This window comes from Phyllobates terribilis, unplaced genomic scaffold (assembly GCF_046119375.1).
Source record: "Phyllobates terribilis strain yellow unplaced genomic scaffold, ASM4611937v1 Scaffold_5__5_contigs__length_657084704, whole genome shotgun sequence".
Lineage (NCBI taxonomy): Eukaryota > Metazoa > Chordata > Amphibia > Anura > Dendrobatidae > Phyllobates > Phyllobates terribilis.
The window spans coordinates 480428991-480449526 of record NW_027362765.1 but is presented as its reverse complement, the minus strand read 5'-3'; the positions used below and the strand labels follow the sequence as shown (position 1 = coordinate 480449526).

General features: G+C 41.4%; 1 protein-coding gene across 1 annotated transcript in view; it reads right to left on the bottom strand.

The window, feature by feature from the left end:
• Positions 1–20536, bottom strand: part of PCDH15 (protocadherin related 15) — a 2836044-nt gene that overhangs the window by 766725 nt on the left and 2048783 nt on the right. Inside the window, exon 21 of the mRNA XM_073685487.1 lies at positions 12974–13090. Within this exon, the coding sequence (XP_073541588.1) occupies positions 12974–13090 (117 nt within the window). The remainder of the gene's footprint in view (positions 1–12973; positions 13091–20536) is intronic.

Genomic DNA, 20536 nt, shown 5'->3' with positions numbered 1-20536 from the left:
TATTAGTTAGTTGAGGATGTCCTGACTTTTAATATAAAAGTCAATTTGGACATTCAATTCATTCCCATATTTGTCTTTGTACAAACAGGAAATCACCACAATGATGCAATAATGGTACCGCTAGCGGTAATTCTAGCTTTATATGGTCCCTACTAGCTCTACAGAGAATTTAGTAGGAAGCACAACAATAGGCATCACACTGCAGTTAACATATTCAAGCACATAGACCATTATCCTTTGTTTATGTTTTTAGTAGCATACTTTTTTACAATTTCTCTCTCGGTAAATTATCTAAATCGCTAAAGTCATGTGACAAAAATTAGTTATTCTATTCATCTCCCTTATCTTGACTTTGAAAGAAAATAAAGTAATCATGATGGGACTTAGGAGACCATGAAGACTAAAGATGAGTTGAATGCTTTGTGCAACCCTGGTCCACGGTCTAGCTCTATTCTCTCAATTGAGCTGAGCGAATTTACTGAGCTTCCCTTGCTTGGCGTTTGATTCACTGGCCTTGTGTGACGTGCCAGCACAGTAAATCATGACATGAGCCTGGGATCCCAGAAGGTCAAGAAATTTGCAAAGCTCCTGTCCATTGCCAGACAGAACTGACCTGAATCGTGGATTGGGGGTTTATTTTTACTGAAGGCCGATCTGATCTGCTATGCAGAGACGAAAGGGGTAATTCCAGCCCCTCCACATGGATGTGCTGGAATTACCCCTTTAGTCTCTGCAATCTTGGTTGAAGTCACCAGCAGGTATGGCACCCACCGGTTATATTTGCCTGCAATGATTCTTATGCCTTTCTAGCGAGCCAAGCTCCTACCCTCTCTCCCCCACTCTTCCCTAGCCAAATGATCTATTATGATCGTTCTTCAAATGTCAATCTTTCCTTAACAGGGTTTTATACAAAAATTTTAACTAAATCTTGTTGTGCCCAGGGGGTGTATTGAAATTAAAAATAGCTTTATTCACCATCCCGAGATCCCGAGAGAGAGCGCTGCTCCTCCACTCTTACAGTCAGGCGCTGAATACAGCTGCAAGACTGAAGTTGCATTTCTCAGCAAGATGAATATGAGGCTTTATATTTTAGTATACTCCCTGGGCCAAATAAGTTTTAGTTAAAATGTAGTGGAAAACTCCTTTAATAAAAATGCATCGATCTCAACAACATTTGGGTCAATTGTCATAAAAGGTAATTGAACATTGACCGTGAAAGGAGATCTCAGAAAACATCAAATTTAGGGCAAAAATAGTCATGGGTTGAAATCAAAACCAAGTCTTCGGTGGTGCAATGGAATGTCAAATTTATTCCTGCACCAATGGAGCTTACAATCTAATTGCCAAGTTACTAGGAATCACACTGACAATGGGTCATGTAAAAACATCGTACATTTTGTGCAAAAACTGTAATGTAGTTTTACTGCAGGAATGCTTATGTTATATGCACCACAGACAAACTCCCGGTATAAAACATTACTATATTTAATGAGTATTAATAAAAGAAGGAAAGGAAATTATAGCTTACATTAAATGCACAGAACACAAAACACTGTTGTGAATTATTCACACTCTTGATAAATTATAGCAATTAAAGCCTTGGGGAAGGAAGTACTGATTATTAACCATGGTAAGCAGAATTAATTAATATAGTGCTAATCAATGAAAATAAAGGTCATTTGGCATGTATACCTTATATCCTGTAGGGACTGTATTCACAAACGTACATTTCCTTCTAGGCTACGACGGCAATCATACATTTCCTTTTTAGATAATTATCTCTAATAAAAAGCATATGTTAATGAATTTACATCTTATATTAACTGCTGATGTGTTCTGTACTAACCTTTATAAAATACGAGCCGGGTATGTATAATATGAACATTTACTTTCTGTAGGATTTTTTGATTTTATGAAAATGTTATATGGAGGCCCCTATGTGCGTAAACTGTAATTTACTTCTTTTGAAATTCAAATTCTCTGGTTTGCCATATTTTCCCCCAAGATTTGCTTGATTCTCAATACTGGAAAACTTGTAATTGGTCAAAAAATACATTTGTAGGAGAAGAAAAACAGGGAGACTACCCTGCTGACCATAAGAGCTTAGACTGTACAGGCTGGAGATAGAAGGCCCTGCTTATCTTAAGAGCTTACACTCTATAGTAGAAATAAAGGTGATCCCGCTGAACAGAAGAGCTTACATTCTACAAAAGAGAGATCCAGTGACTTTGGAGATGGAAAACGACTGACGTACAAACCATGCTCTACAGGGAACTGCTGATCTGTGGTGGTCCAGGTACAGACCACCACTGTACAAGGTATGATTATCCGGGTGATATTATAGCTGCAGGACATTATGGGGGGCCCGCACATTCATGTAAAAAGACTTTAGACTGTTCTCTCTGCTGCTTCAGCACTGTGGGAAAACAGGGAAACTTTTCTTTACGAACTGCGAATCAAATATCAAAGTGTTTGGACTCACGTCAAACTGGGAATTTCAGGAAATTTGACTCCATCTTGATCCATTTTCTCATTGCAAATTTACTACTTTATAATAAATTATTATTAAGAGAAGTTTTGTAAAACTAAAAACTGCATGTGTGATTCTAGGCTTGATCAGATTACAGAGCACTTTAACTTTATCTTGCCTCTAGAAATTAAATTATAGCTAGAATATATAAGGGGTTGTGATTTCTACAATTAGAGTTATTTTACTCTGCGGTGTTCATAAAGAGCCCTGAATGATTATATAACCAATCAATCAGCGCTCCATCACTTCCATTTACAGGTCACAGCTATCTGCAGCATTTTTGTCACCGTCACCTCTATCACATGTCTACACTGGGGAATAATCGGGAAGCTTCAGGCATCATAAAGAAGCATGAACCATAGTACGTTTATTAGTACTATTAAGAAATGAAAAATCTTTAAGAAGTCTATATTCCTTGGCGCAGAATATAAAAGGAGCTTTCTGCAAAGTGGTTTTTGCTTATCAGTAAGTAATTGCATTTTGCTACTATATGATATCACCGGACATCCCCGAAAATCCAACCTCTGAGACCCCACCAATTGTAAGAATGAAGAGACTGTTTGGACATTGTGTAGGGGACACAGAGGTGTCATCATCCACCTACTGCAGTGTGCAAATTTGGCCAGTGGCACAGTCTGGTGCCTTGAAGGACCACAAAGCAAAGTGACACCTTCCTTTTTAGGATCCATTGGTGTACCAGGGGTAAGGTCTGAAGCAATCAATAAATGGTTTATTGCATCATATTATTTTTTGGAACACATTGCTCCCCAGCCAGCCCAGTTCCTCATTTTGGGGGAGTAGGAGCTCCTGCTTGATTGACAGTTTGTAACATCATAGCAGAGAAGGTCTGAACTGTTTGATGGTTTGAACTGGGTGCTCCTGAGGGAGTTATATGAAGCACGTCTACGTTGGCAGCACCTGAAGTACAGTGGAAATTAAATTGGCTAGGATTGGGAGGTAACAGTGAGCTCCAGGCTCAGCGAAATGCTCCCAATCTTAATTAAAAATAGGTAAAAGTACCGCACATGTTTGGCCACAGCTGCTACAATGCCCCAACAGTTGATCCTCGGCATTGAGTTCTAAACAAACAAACAAAAACCCTTAAAAAATTCTGATTATTAAGAGAAATAGTCAATTGCAAAGTTCCTTATTTTTACAATCTCTTTCCAATTATACCTATCTTTTATGATGTGAATATAAGCCTTTGGCTATGGACAGACAGCCGTAAATCCTCTCATCTGAGAGTATCAGGCTGATTCTGCAAATCACACTCTGATCAAACTTTGATCAGTTTTGATCCGAGTATAAGCATAATGTGATCCGATTCTCCCTGATGACAGAATTGGAGCACACTGAGAGGAGAATATGGAAAACAGAATTTGTCCATTTTCTTTACTCTGTGAGTCTGTAGAAATGTGGAAATCAGACCACACTCAGATGTCATCCAAGTGCAGTCTGGTGTTTTACATGCACCGATCTAGACTTGAATGGGCCGCTAATTTCAAATTGAAATAGAAGAATGCTGAGATTTTCTCCATGGCGAGATTTTGTCAGTGAAAAAAAATTGTGCATTAGCACTGCCTAGTTGAATAACATTGTCTGAGTGCTATCCGATAAAAAATTCAGATAGCACTTGTCCTCTGTATACACTCGTGTGAGAGAACCCTTTAAGTGATTGTATATCCTGGCAATAAAACATCTATTACTAAGGTGAGAATACCCTTTTAAAGAAGCACTCTCATCTATATATTTATTAAATATGTGTATACTGGATGGTGGCCCGATTCTAATGCATCGGGTATTTTAGCTTATGTCTCCCGACCCTCCTTTATAATGCCCCATGCAGGAAGTCACATCCCCCGTATATAATACCCCATGCATATAATACTCCATGCAGGATGTCACATCCCCCCTATATAATGCCCCATTCAGGAAGTCACATCCCACTATAGTGCCCCATGCAGGATGTCACATCCCCCCTATATAATACCCCATGCAGGATGTCACCTCTCCCCCATATAATGTCCCATGTAGGATGTCAACTCTCCCCCCATATAATGGCCCATGCAGGATGTCACCTCTACCCCCATATAATGCCCCATGCAGGATGTCACCTCTCCGCCCCCATATAATTCCCCATACAGGAAGTCACCCCCCATATAATGCCCATGCAGGATGTCACCTCTCCCCCCATATAATGACCCATGCAGGCTGTCACATCCTCCCTATATAATACCCCATGCAGGATGTCCCATCCCCCCATAGTGCCCCATGCAGGTCCCCTATGGCCCTATACAAAAAAAAAAAAAAATCTAATACTCACCTCACTGCTTCTCTGGACTCCAGCGTAGCCGGCATCTTCACGCTGTGCGCTGTAACCGGTCAGGAGAGAGCGCGGTGTAAAGACGTCACCGCGCCCTCTGACCTGAGACGTCACAGAGCTGCAGCGGAAGACACAGGAGTTGCTGCGCAAGCATGGGGAGGGGTAAGTATGACGGCGGGTGCCGGGGTCCTGATCGAGCGGGGGGAGGGACGGGAGGAGAGGAGAGGGGAGGGGAGAGGAGGGGAGGATTAAGTATGACGCCGGGTGCCGGGGACCTGATCGAGCGGGGGGAGGGACGGAAGGAGAGGGGAGGGGAGAGGAGGGGAGAGGAGGGGAAAGGAGGGGAGAGGAGGGGAGGGGAGGGGCGTCACACTTGTCCTCGGGAGATAAGCAGCCGTAGCCGCTGATCTTCCGACGATAGCCACATGTAGGTCAGCGGCACCTGCGGTCGGGCAACTTATGCTGCGAGCAGCCGGCTGCATCACCGCTGACCTCCGTACCACACATGAGCCGCTAATGGCCGCCATGCTTTTCTGAAATGCCGCGTCGCTGATTGGCCGCGGCCGGACCAATCAGCGACCCGGGATTTCCAAGACAGACAGACAGACAGAAAGACAGACAGACAGAAAGACAGATGGGATAAGACAATTATATAGATAGATATATACACTGCTCAAAAAAATAAAGGGAACCCTCAAATAACACATCCTTGATCTGAATGAATGAAATATTCTCATTGAATACTTTGTTCTGTACAAAGTTGAATGTGCTGACAACAAAATCACACAAAAATCATAAATGGAAATCAAATTTATTAACCAATGGAGGCCTGGATTTGGAGTCACCCCCAAAATTAAAGTGGAAAAACACACTACAGGCTACTCCAACTTTGATGTAATGTCCTTAAAACAAGTCAAAATGAGACTCAGTATTGTGTGTGGCCTCCACGTGCCTGTATGACCTCCCTACAATGCCTGGGCATGCTCCTGATGAGGTTTCGGATGGTCTCCTGTGGGATCTCCTCCCAGACCTGGACTTTAGCATCCGCCAACTCCTGGGCAGTCTGTGGTGCAACTTGACGTTGGTGTATGGAGCGAGACATGATGTCCCAGATGTACTCAATCGGATTCAGATCTGGGGAATGGGCAGGTCTGTCCATAGCTTCAATGCCTTCATCTTGCAGGAACTGCTGACATACTCCAGCCACATGAGGTCTGGCATTGTCCTGCATTAGGAGGAACCCAGGACCAACCGCACCAGCATATGGTCTCACAAGGGGTCTGAGGATCTCATCTAGCTACCTAATGTCAGTCAGGCTACCTCTGGCGAGCACATGGATGGCTGAGCGGCCCTCCAAAGAAATGCCACCCCACACCATTACTGATCCACTGCCAAACCGGTCATGCTGAAGGATGTTGCAGGTAGCAGATCACTCACTACAGCGTCTCCAGACTCTGTCACGCCTGTCACATGTGCTCAGTGTGAACCTGCTTTCATCTGTGAAGAGCACAGGGTGCCAGTTGCGACTTTGCCAATCCTGGTGTTCTGTGGCAAATGCCAAGCGTCCTGCACGGTGTTGGGCTATGAGCACAACCCCCATCTGTGGACGTCGGACCCTCATACCACCCTCATGGAGTCGGTTTCTAACCATTTGTGCAGACACATGCACATTTGTGGCCTTCTGGAGTTCATCTTGCTGGGCTCTGGCAGTGCTCCTCCTGTTCCTCCTTGCACAAAGGCAGAGGTAGCGGTCCTGCTGCTGGGTTGTTGCCCTCCTATGGCCCCCTCCACGTCTCCCGGTGTACTGGCATGTCTCCTGGTAGCACCTCCAGCCTCTGGACACTACACTGACAGACACAGCAAACCTTCTTGCCACAGCTCGCATTGATGTGCCATCCTGGATGAGCTGCACTACCTGAGCATCTTCTGTGGGTTGTAGAGTCCCTCTCATGCTATCACGAGTGTGAAAGCACAACCAACAATCAAAAGTGACCAAAACATCTGCCAGAAAGCATTGGTACTGAGATTTGGTCTGTGGTCCCCACCTGCAGAACCACTCCTTTTTTGAGGGTGTCTTGACAATTGCCAATAATTTCCATCTATTGTCTATTCCATGTGCAGAATAGCATGTGAAATCGATTGTCAATCAGTATTGTTTCCTAAGTGGACAGTTTGATTTCACAGAGGTTTGATTTACTAGGAGTTATATTCTGTTGTTTAAGTGTTCCCTTTATTTTATATATATATATATATATATATATATATATATATATATATATATATATATACACACAGTTGTACTCAAAGGTTTAAATACCCCAGCAGAATTTTTGCTTTCTTGGCCTTGTTTCAGAGAATATGTATTATAACAAAAAAACTTTTTCTCCACTCATGGTTATTGGTTGGGTGAAGCCATTTATTGTCAAACTACTGTGTTTTCTCTTTTTAAATCTTAATGAGAACCAAAAACATCCAAATGACCATGATCAAAAGTTCACATACCCCAGTTCTTAATACCATGTATTGCCCCCTCTAACATCAATGACAGCTTGAAGTCTTTTGTGGTAATTGTGGATGAGGTTCTTTATTTTCTCAGATGGTAAAGCTGCCAATTCTTCTTGGCAAAAAGCCTCCAGTTCCTGTAAATTCCAGGGCTGTCTAGCATGAACTGCGCACTTGAGATCTCCCCAGAGTGGCTCAATGATATTGAGGTCAGGAGACTGAGATGGCCACTCCAGAACCTTCACTGTGTTCTGCTGTAGCCAATGACAGGTTGACTTGACCTTGTGTTTTGGATTGTTGTCATATTGGAACTTCCAAATACGTCCCATCTGTAGCTTTCAGGCTGATGAGTGCAAATTTGCCTCCAGTATTTGCTGATAACGTGCTGCATTCATCTTTCCTTCAACTTTTACCAAGTTTCCTGTGCGTTTGTAGCTAACACAATGTTAATATACTCACCAACTGCTGCTGTCACTGGTGTTCAGCGCCCTTTTGCTCCTCTTCTCATTGACATCACCGCTCTTCAGACTATCCGGCTCACTCTATTCATTTTGTGTCAGCTGGAAGTCTTTTACAATTAAGCCCATGAGGCCTATTTCTAATGCTTCCTAGGCTTACATTGTTAAAGCCAATTCCGGGTCATGTAGAGCTCAGCGTGACCCGGAGAGTCTGCAGAGGAATGATATCACTGAGAAAAGGAGAAGAACAGCACTGCACAGTGGAGAGACAAGTGATAGGAGAGAATATTAATACACGCACACTTTATGTGCACATATTTAACAAAAAAATATATAGGTGGGAGTGCTGCATTAAATAGTACATATAATACTATTTGGTACATTTCCTAAAGAAGGGGAAATCAAGCACAGTGAATCATTGCATATGTACCCTTTATCCTGTCCTGTTGTTCCACCAGCACCTCAGGCACCAGTGGTTGAAATGACTTTTCAAGGTACCAGCACAACCATTGATTCAGCTCATTGCATACATATCTAAGCAGTAAATTCTCTTCTGCATCTTAAAAACTGCAAGTGCAATGTACTCCGTCTCTTCCGCTCTGTGCATTCTCCGTTAATAATGAAACCCGCACTGTAGTCTCACTCCACGTGGCACAAGCTTAACATTTTAATCTATTCCATGTAAATTCAACTGCGAAGGATTTTTTTTTTCTTCCTTTGCAATGCTTATCCAATCAAGGCGGTTAAACACACTCCTTTCTGGGAGTATTTTACAAGACACATTTACTAAATTGCTGTAAATTAGGAAAAAAACATTCCGCCTTTCAATCAACGCATATGATGAGCTCGAGGAAATATTTCAATTAGTGTTAACCAACATGATGTTACAATGTGGAAAAGAATACGGTTCAGTTATTAGCAATGGGAACACCGCAGATAATAGCAGCTGCATTACAGAGTCAAGTAAATGACTAGAAACATTGTCATATGCATGTGTTCAGATTATCATGTAGTCCCCAAGGGCACGTTCGAGTTTGCAAACTAGCTGCAAAAACAAGTGGTAGGTAATAGCAGCATGGATACTTATATGAGGCAGCTGTCAGTCAAAGTGAGCCAATCTGCATTGTGACTATCGAATGTAAGGTTAAGAGAATCGGAAGTATAGTTAAGATGCAGAAATGGGATTGAAGGGATATTTTTTTCAATTTGCTGAAATTATGCTACTTAAGGCAGGTGCAGATGAGTGTATTTTTGATCGTATAAAACAATGGAACACACTTGGGCTAATATTATTCTCTGGGGCGATGCACATGTCTGATTTTTTCCTTCGAGGAATAAATTGCTGCATGCCCGAGTTTAATCCAATATTCATATCGTGCTCAGCCATGCAAGTCAATGAGTGCGTGGAAATCATCAGACTGCACTCGGATGACATCGGAGTGCAGTCCAATTTCCTTGACAGAAAGGAGAAGATGGAGAAATTTTATTCTCCATCATCTTCTCACAATGTGCTCCAATTTTCTCATCTGAGAATTAGATCACACTGTGCTGACACTCTGGGCAAACTTTGATCAGAGTGTGATCAGAGTGTCATATGCATAATCGGCCCATTTCTCTTGGATTAGAGAATCTACTGCCGTCTGTCCCTGCCCTTATGGGGAAAATCTCTTTAAAAAGTACAAAATATAGAAAATATGAATTGCGCTATAGTATATGCAGTGTTCAATATAATCACCATATAGAAAGAGTTTGGGTTGTTAGTTTGTTTTGTCAATGTTCACACGTTCTGACTTTGTTGTGCTGAATCACAGCAGTTAACACCACAACACAAGTGAATAGGATTCTCCAGACACCATCCACATGTAACAGAAAGAATCCGCATGAAAATTATGCTTCAAATTTTTATGTAATAAAAGCTGCAGATTTATTCCCCAAGTTCTCACCCTATGCAATACATTGTAATGAAGTAGGATGTAATCTAATGGCAAATCTGCAACAAAATCCACTAGTAACATGTGGCTTCTCACAGATTTACAGCAAACATTTGGAAATAATCTTACTTTGGAGTCATACATTTTATCTATCTATCTATCTATCTATCTATCTATCTATCTATCTATCTATCTATCTATGTATCTATCTATCTATCTGTCTATCTATCTATCCATCTTTCCCATATCTATCTATCTATCTATCTATCTATCTATCTATCTATCCATCTTTCCCATATCTATCTATCTATCTATCCATCTTTCCCATATCTATCTATCTATCTATCTATCTTTCTATCTATCCCATATCTATCCATCTATTCATCTATCCCATATCTATCTACAGTGGTGGCCAAAAGTATTGGCACCCCTGCAATTCTGTCAGATGATACCCAGTTTCTTCCTGAAAATGATTGCAATCACAAATTCTTTGGTATTATTATCTTTATTTAATTTGTCTTCAATGAAAAAACACAAAAAGAATTGTCCTAAAGCCAAATTGGATACAATTCCACACCAAACCTAAAAAAGGGGGTGGACAAACGTATTGGCACTGATTGAAAAATCATGTGATGCTTCTCTAATTTATGTAATTAACAGCACCTGTAACTTACCTGTGGCACCTAACAGGTGTTGGCAATAACTAAATCACACTTGCAGCCAGTTAACATGGATTAAAGTTGACTCAACCTCTGTCCTGTGTCCTTGTGTGTACCACATTGAGCATGGAGAAAAGAATGAAGACCAAAGAACTGTCTGGGGACTTGAGAAACCAAATTGTGAGGAAGCATGAGCAATCTCAAGGCTACAAGTCCATCTCCAAAGACCTGAATGTTCCTGTGTCTTCCGTGCGCAGTGTCATCAAGAAGTTTAAAGCCCATGGCACTGTGGCTAACCTCCCTAGATGTTGACGGAAAAGAAAAATTAACGAGAGATTTCAACGCAAGATTATGCGGATGGTGGATAAAGAACCTCGACTAACATCCAAACAAGTTCAAGCTGCCCTGCAGTCCGAGGGTACAACAGTGTCCACCCGTACTATCCGTCGGCATCTGAATGAAAAGGGACTGTATGGTAGGATACCCAGGAAGACCCCACTTCTTACCCTGAGACATAAAAAAGCCAGGCTGGAGTTTGCCAAAACTTACCTGAGAAAGCCTAAAACGTTTTGGAAGAATGTTCTCTGGTCAGATGAGACAAAAGTAGAGCTTTTTGGGAAAAAGCATCAACATAGAGTGTACAGGAAAAAAAAAGAGGCATTCAAAGAAAAGAACACGGTCCCTACAGTCAAACATGGCGGAGGTTCCCTGATGTTTTGGGGTTGCTTTGCTGCCTCTGGCACTAGACTGCTTGACCGTGTGCATGGCATTATGAAGTCTGAAGACTACCAACAAATTTTGCAGCATAATGTAGGGCCCAGTGTGAGAAAGCTGGGTCTCCCTCAGAGGTCATGGGTCTTCCAGCAGGACAATGACCCAAAACACACTTCCAAAAGCACTATAAAATGGTTTGAGAGAAAGCACTGGAGACTTCTAAGGTAGCCAGCAATAAGTCCAGACCTGAATCCCATAGAACACCTGTGGAAAGATCTCAAAATGGCAGTTTGGAGAAGGCACCCTTCAAATATCAGGGACCTGGAGCAGTTTGCCAAAGAAGAATGGTCTACAATTCCAGCAGAGCATTGTAAGAAACTCATTGATGGTTACCGGAAGCGGTTGTTCGCAGTTATTTTGGCTAAAGGTTGTGCAACCAAGTATTAGGCTGAGGGTGCCAATACTTTTGTCTGGCCCATTTTTGGAGTTTTGTGTGAAATGATCAATGATTTGATGTTTGCTTCATTCTCTTTTGTGTTTTTTCCTTGCAAGAAAATTAAATAAAGACAATAAGACCAAAGAATTTGTGATTGCAATCATTTTCAGGAAGAAACTGAGTATTATCTGACAGAATTGCAGGGGTGCCAATACTTTTGGCCACCACTGTATCATCTATCTATCTATCTATCTATCTATCTATCTATCTATCTATCTATCTATCCCATATATATCCATCTATTCATCTATCCCATATCTATCTATCTATCCATCTATCTATCCTATATCTATCTATCCTATATCTATCTATCTATTTATCTATCTATCAAAGAAGCTTTATTGGCAGGACTAAATAAACATTAGTTTTGCCAAAGTAAGTGTTCAGTAGGGAATAGGGATAGAGACTGTGGGGATGATGGATGGGGGCACATCCATGGTGGGGGCTATGGAAGTCCATGACATATCATAGTTTTCTTTCTCGCAGCCTAAGGCATGCGCTCACATATTTTGCTGCTATCTTCACTGCATTCTCTTCTTCCTCCAGCGGAATATATGTTATATATATATATATATATATATATATATATATATATATTCTATCTATCTATCATCCATCTAATCTATTATCTATCTATTATCTATCCATCTATCTAGCTATCCCATATCTATCTATGTATTAATTTAGAAAGAAAAAAATGGAAGCAGCACTCCAAATATGATGCAATTTATAGGACTTTAATGACCATGTGGCGAAGTTTTGGTTCATAGCGTAAACCTTTCTCGAGGTTTGAGAAAGGTTCAAACTGTGAACCAAAATGTCACCACATGGTCATTAAAGTCCTATAAATTGCATCATATTTGGAGTGCTGCTTCCATTCTTTGTTTTTACTATTCAGGAGAGACTCATGCCTGGAACGTTTTGCACCCCCATGTACTCTTTTTTATGTATAACCTGTAGCTAATGCTGCTATTTTTCTTCTTTCTTTCTTTCTTTCTTTCTTTCTTTCTTTCTTTCTTTCTTTCTTTCTTTCTTTCTTTCTTTCTTTCTTTCTTCCTTTCTTTCTTTCTATCTTTCTATAAAATATTTCGAAGTCTGCTATGTGTATATGCTTTGCCCTAATACATCTAGCCCCTTGACCTAAACAAACGCTGGTTCCTGATACTTGACTTTAAAATTATCAAATGCTACTCAAGCCATTATGCTAAGCAATATGGAAACATCAAAAATGTATGAGGGCTACTGCTGTGAGAGACTTTTAATAATCAACTCTCAGAAGCTGAAAGGACTGGGTCACTTATGAGGGTTAAAGAGAGTTCTCACTTGGGTATTAGTATATTAATAGAAGTATTTAACTTACCGGGGGATCATGATCTTCTGCAGCAACTGTAACAATAACAGTGCCCTTAATGGCATCTGGAGCCACCATTCCCCAGTAGATAGCTTTGGTAAATACGGGCGAGAAGTCATTCATATCCTGAAAACAGAATACAAAGTTGAGTTATTATGTATTTTTGTTATTTTAAATAGAAAAAGAGTAATGGGACCTTCAAGGATACATAGTCATCTCCTAAATCCAGTAAAACCCATTAACTAAAATCTGCCTCCAGCTATCCCAAACCTATTAATCCAATGTAATAGTGGTCCTCAGAAGAAAATATCACATTTTCAAAAGCTCTTAAACATAATATCAATTGTAAGGAATTCCCTACACGCCTTAGAAAATAAGCTTTCCCAAATAGCAGATTCCTCCAAGGCTATTAAATTATGGGTAAGCAAAATGCATAGCGGTGCAAAAAAATAGGCTTATTCAGGACAATGTTTTACATATCTACTTTAGTATATCCTACTTATATGACTCTCACCAGATGTTCACATCCAATTATCAATCCTAGCTTGGCATGCAGACTGAAGGGCCCCTCATGTGGGACTGCGAATCTAGTGGTTGCCAAAGATTATAATATGCCGTGCTATTTACAAGTTTGTAGCAATAAACAAAATAATCCTGAAAAATATTAATTTGTTTTTGTATTTTCGGATAGTTCTGTTTTCTGTACCCTTTAGTTACAAATGTAAAATGTAATATATATGGTGACTTGTAAGGTATGCATTGTTTCTATCTTTTTTATTTTTTTCATCTTACTAATATGCCCATCGATCTTTTATTAGTCAAAATGGTAATGATGGTCCATTATTAAAAAAAAAACTCCCAGAAGAGCAGTTAGTGCTTAAAGACAGACCATTTTGTATGTAAATCTTTATGGAACCACTTAATACCACAGCAAATTTCCCTCCCTGCAATCCGGCAGCCATCATTTTTTTTTTATAATTCAGCCAAGTAGGTTAAATTGTATGTGTAAACTAGTTTAATGCATTACATTTCTTTTGAAATTAGACGTGCAATTACAAAATTTTGCGGACTATAAGACGCACTTTTTTCCTCCAAAATTTTGGAGGAGAGTGGGGGGTGCGTCTTATAGTCTGAATACTATATTCATGCCTGTGCTTGGTGGTGGGTGTGGGGGGAGTGGCAGCGGGGGATCAACATGGCACAGGAGGCAGCAGCCGCCTGCTGCAGCCTACGCTGTGCCTGCTACTAAAGAAAATGAAAATTCCCTGCTCCCCAAGCCTATGGGTGTGGAGAGCAATGAATATTCATTTCTCTTAATAGCCGGCACACTGGATCTGCAGCGCGGCTCCTGCTGCCACTCTGCGGTCTGTATACATGGGTTGTAGTGAATATCCATGGTCTTTAATAGTGGGCACACTGACCGCAGAGTGGCAGCAGGAGCCGTGTTGCGGTACAGTGTGCGCGCTATTGAACAGACTGAATGGTCACTGCTCTCCACTTACAGAGTCCTGGCGTGGGGAGCAGTGACTATTCCAGCACAGTGTCTCACACTGTGTGAGGGTGCATGGCAGGGACTCCATGCGTGCCCTGCCATGCGCGGCTCACACAGTGAGAGTGTCGGCAGCAGAGTGGGACAGCACTGGAGAAGAGAGGAGGTGAGTATGATTGTTTATTTTTTTTGTGGGCAGTGAAATGGGGGCTCAGAGGGTGCCGTGCATACCAGTATAGGGTCTCAGAGGGTGCCATGCATACCAGGATGGGGCCTCAAGGGGTGCCATGCATACCAGGATGGGGGCTCAAGGGGTGCCATGCATACCAGGATGGGGGTTTAAGGGGTGCCATGCATACCAAGATGGAGGCTCAAGAGGTGCCATGCATACCAGGATGGGGGAGCAAGGGGTGCCATGCATACCAGGATGGGGGATCAAGGGGTGCCATGCATACCAGGGTGGGGGATCAAGGGGTGCTATGAATACCAGGATGGGGGATAAAGGGGTGCCATGAATACCAGAATGGGGGATAAAGAGGTGCCGGGAATACCAGGATGGGGATCAAGGGGTGCCATGAATACCAAGATGGGGGATCATGGGGTGCCATGCATACCAGGATGGGGGATTAAGGGGTGCCATTAATACTAAGATGGGGATAAGGGGGTGCCATGAATATCAGGATGGGGGATCAAGGGGTACCATGAATACCAGGATGGGGGATCAAGGGGTGCCATGCATACCAGGATGGAGGATCAAGGGGTGCCATGAAAACTAGAATGGGGATCAGGGGGTGCTATGTATACCAGAAAGGGGGATCAAGGAGTTCCATGCATACCAGGATGGGGGACCAAGGGGTGTCATGCATACCAGGATGGGGGATGAAGGGGTACCATGCATACCAGGATGGGGATGGGGGCCATGTATACCAGAAAGAAGGGGACATATATACCAGGATGGAGGATATTAAGAGAATTGGGGGACATTACCCCAATACCAGTGTCAGCAGCAGACCCCCTCCCCCATAACAGGGCATCATGACCACATTTTTTGCTTACATTTTTGTCCCTATTTTCTTCCTCTAAAACCTAGGGGCGTCTTATGGTCTGGTGCGTCTTATAGTCCAAAAAATACGCTAAGCAATTCTGCTGATTCTTTTAAACATAACCCATTGCATTCCAACACATCATTGCCTGTGAGTGCAAAATAATGACCATTTATAAAGGAGTGGAAGAGCAGCTGGCACCCCTTCTGAAGACCTTTGTATTAACTTAATATATTAGCATGGTTTACAGATGTGGTTTATTTATTTTGGGCCTGAAGCTGTTAGTTAGTCTGTGGACAGGGTTAATTATTGGGCAGCCCATGGTGGGAGGATGGCATAAAAGCAGATTACCTCTTTGTTAGAACAAGTTGAAAGGAAGTTATTGAAGGAAGTTTCACTGATAAGATGAAGGCCACAATTGGAGAGTGTGTTAGTCCAGAGGAACTAAAGATAACAAGTTCGAGATTAAGTATTCTACCAGTAACTGTTAATTTATATGGCCAGAGTGTGGAGTTGGAACTGAAAGGATGAAAACATCTACCAAACTGCAGTGAGTATGGCCATAGCATATCAGAGCTGTGAGAGGCAGAATACCCCAAGGCAGCTAAAAGTGGGCTACTGGAAGATAGCAGTTTCTATTCTGACCAGGAGGGAACATGGAGGTACATTTGCAATAGAGGTGGATAAGAAAGATAAATCCCAGAGCAGGAAAGTTTGGAAGTAACTCCTACATCCGAGTAATCAAATTGTAACATTAAAATGTCCTGTCTGACAAGTATTAGAAGAATGCCTCTGTATGATACAGAAGAAATGTATCAAAAGTGTATTGCCTGCTGTTAACTGTTGCGGTTCAATTTGAATAATTCCAGTAAAAATGTTTTCATCTTTTTATGTTAAACTCTGGTTTCTTTAATTCGATGCATATTGCCAAGGTCCCCATACCATCCAATCACTTGTTGTCTGAATAGAGGAAAGCAGTAAACACCCATAAGATCTACACACACTCAGGGGTTTTCTAATCAGGTGCTTTAGAGCCTTTGATGAATTCCAGGCTGTTAATTTTTTAGCATTTCTTTGCAGTTCTTTTAGTCTTTTACTTTAGGTTCATAATATTTAAGTGGTCTTGTATTCCAGTACATTTTTGCCTGCAAAATATATAGATTTATTCTCCCTTACATTTTTCCCAAATTTTATTCTGCACTATAATTTCTCAATAAATTCCCATGACGCAGTAGCAAAACCCTGGACAGGTTAAAAATAACATTATAACCACTGGGTGGTCATATGTAGCCATATACGGCCTAAACAATTCTAGACAGAGGAATGCAACACTCATCATATGATATGTCGAGCTAAGAGGAAGGATAAGGAAGGAAATGTGTAAAATATCAGTATCATCACATGGCTACCTTTTTTGAGAAAAGCCTGTCCATATCTATAGCCATCCTCACTGGGTGTTTGTAGGGCTGATGGTGGCTATAGATATGGACAGTCTTTTCTCAAAAAAGGCAGCCTTGTGATGATACTGATATTTTACACATTTCCTTCCTTATCCTTCCTCTTAGCTCGACAAATCATATGATGAGTGTTGCATAGTCATCATCACAGGGTGTTTATAGGGCTGATGATAAACTAAAAAAAAGGAGATCCTCATTTCCTTGCTTAATCTATAGAGTTTAGCCTTAAAGGATTTAGATCACATATTTCAAACTCTGGCCCGTGGACCATATCTGGCCTGCAGGCTCAGTATATTTAGCCCATGATGCCGGGCGGGTCCCCCGACTATATTTGGCCTACAATGCTGAGCGAGTCCTCCACCCAACATCACACTTTCTACTATACTGGCATCCCAGATGCCAGTTGAAAGCAATGATGGTGGAAGGAGCATCAGCTGACACTCCCTTTCCCATCATTCCCCTTCTGCGCCTGACGTCTCAGCACAGCTAGTGTGATGACGTCATTGCAATGCGCTTGCTGTAATGAGATGTGCAGAGGATCTGAAGACACCATGACAGACCGAAGCAATACAAGAAAGGGCAAAGGTGAGTATTTATTTATTTTTTTTAATGTGGGGCCGATTAACCTGTATGGAACACTATGTAGGATGCATTATACTTTATGGAGCACTATGTGAGCCATTATACTCTATGGAGCACTATGTGGGGCCATTATACTGTATGGAGCACTATGTGCAGCCCCTTATGCAGTATGAAACACTATGTGGGCCAATTATACTATATGGAGCACTATGTGAGACCATTATACTGTATTGAGCACTGTGTGTGGTCATTATACTGTTTGGAGGGCTATGTTGGGGCCAATTATACTGTTTGGAGGACTATGTAGGGGTCAATTATACTGTTTGGATGGCTATGTGGGGGCCAATTATACTGTTTGGAGGGCTATATGGGGGCCAATTATACTATTTGGAGGGCTATGTGGGAACCAACTATACTGTTTTGATGGCTATGTGGGGCACCATAATACTGTTTGGAGATCCATGTGGGGTGCCATTTTATTGAATGCAGCTATTATACAGTGTGATGGGTTGCGTGGGTCCATCATACTGTGTGGAGGTTTGTGTTAGCACCATTATTCTGCTTGGAGGGCTATGTTGGGGTCATTATATTGTTTGGAGGGCTTGTAGAAGTAATTATACTGTGTATAAGGGGCCCACTTAGGACTTCTGCTATGGGTCCCCATGATTTCTATGTACGCTCCTAATCCATACATTAAAACAATATTTCACCTGTATAAAACAACATTAATATCTCATTCATGGTGCTCGTTTCTTATCGTTCTAAGCTTCATATTTAATGGATTTACACACCATAAATTGCAAACTTAATTTTATACAGACAAAGCTTAGTCAACCAGTGTCTAAAAATTGACCATATGGTAGAGCAGAAAAAGGCAACAAATGCTTCTTCAAATGATAATTTATATATTGTTCCCAGCACCGCGGCGGCATACGTTGGTTTACTGCTGCTGATACTTATCGTGATTAATATGCATGGAATGCACATTAGCAAAACCATCAGTTAATAATAAAATGTATTCTGATACGAATCAATGAAATTGTAATCCTTGCAAGCAAATGACACTAGCAACCAACTTGTTTTTTTGGAAATTTGCCAGAATAGCGACATTTCATTTCATAAAGCTGAAAAACGCTATTAAATGTGCAAGAATCTAGCTGTTATTGGCGTCATGCAAACATACCTATTTATGACAATAATCTGCCTTGGTAATGAGAGTTAATAATACAGCAATCGCAGTCATTATAACGACCTTTGTTTGTGTCATTCTAATTAATTAGGATTTATTATACTCCAGCTATTCATACACAGCGTGAAAAAGCCATTTGAAAACGCCTCAACATTTTCTAGAAAGAATGCTGTGCAGCATCAAAAAATGTGACATTTGCAGTATTCTGCAGAAATAGAGGATTCACAGCAGACACATCACAAAATAATCCTCATCCCGCAAACATTAGGCCTTCAATCTTCCATTTTGGAGAGCAGTTTGTCTATGCATTATAATGGTGGCACTATCTTTTTTAAAGGGAACCTTTCAGCAGCTTTAGGGACATCAAATTAATTACATTGGTTGGTAGGGTAGTAAAAGACCAGCTCAATTTTACCTTTCCTACAGCAACTGAATTGACATTACTGAGAAAATCAACTTTGACTTTTTAACGTAAATGAGGCTGCTGGGGCAGCCTCACTTTTGTAAAGGGGCAGATTCTCTGCTATGGCATCAATCCTGTGCATCAATCTCCAACTAGTACCATTTATTGGCCTTGATTGATATCTTTTCTCTGCAACTATGTTATCTGCCACAGAGAGTAGATGTTAATCAAGAACACAGAGTTGTCGCTACAAAATGAATATTGAGGAGAATCAGTGTATTTTCCAAGATCAGCCTGCCCTTGACGCACTTGAAACCTTATTTCAAGTGGACTTTTACTTACAGTGGGTACGGAAAGTATTCAGACCCCTTTAAATTTTCACTCTATGTTTCATTGCAGCCATTTGGTAAATTCTAAAAAGTTATTTTTTTCTCATTAAAGTACATTCTGCACCCCATCTTGACTGAAAAAAACAAAAATGTAGAAAATTTTGCAAATTCATTAAAAAAGAAAAACTGAAATATCACATGATCATAAGTATTCAGACCCTTTGCTCAGACACTCATATTTAAGACACATGCTGTCCATTTCCTTGTGATCCTCCTTGAGATGGTTCTACTCCTTCATTGGAGTCCAGCTGTGTTTAATTAAACTGATAGGACTTGATTTGGAAAGGCACACACCTGTCTATATAAGACCTCACAGCTCGCAGTGCATGTCAGACCAAATGAGAATCATGAGCTCAAAGGAACTGCCCAAGGAGCTCAGAGACAGAATTGTGGCAAGGCACACATCTGGCCAAGGTTACAAAATAATTTCTACATTACTCAAGGTTCCTAAGAGCACAGTGGCTTCCATAATCATTAAATGGAAGAAGTTTGGGACCACCAGACGTTTTCCTAGACCTGGCAGTTCAGCCAAGCTGAGCAATCGTGGAAGAAGAGCCTTGGTGAGAGAGGTAAAGAAGAACCCCAAAATCACTGTGGCTGAGCTCCAGAGATGCAGTAGCGAGATGGGAGAAAGTTCCACAAAAGTCAACTATCACTGCAGCCCTCCACCAGTCAGGCCTTTATGGCAGAGTGGCGCGACGGAAGCCTCTCCTCAGTGCAAGACATATGAAAGCCCACATAGAGTTTTCTCAAAAACACATGAAGGACTCCCAGACTATGAGAAATAAGTCTGATGAGACAAAGATAGAACTTTTTGGTGATAATTCTAAGCGGTATGTGTCGAGAAAACCAGGTACTGCTTATCACCTGCCCAATACAATCCCAAAAGTGAAACATGGTGGTGGCAGCATCATGCTATGGGGGTGTTTTTCAGCTGCAAGGACAGGACGACTGGTTGCAATTGAAGGAAACATGAATGCGGCCAAGTACAGAGATATCCTCGATGAAAACCTCCTCCAG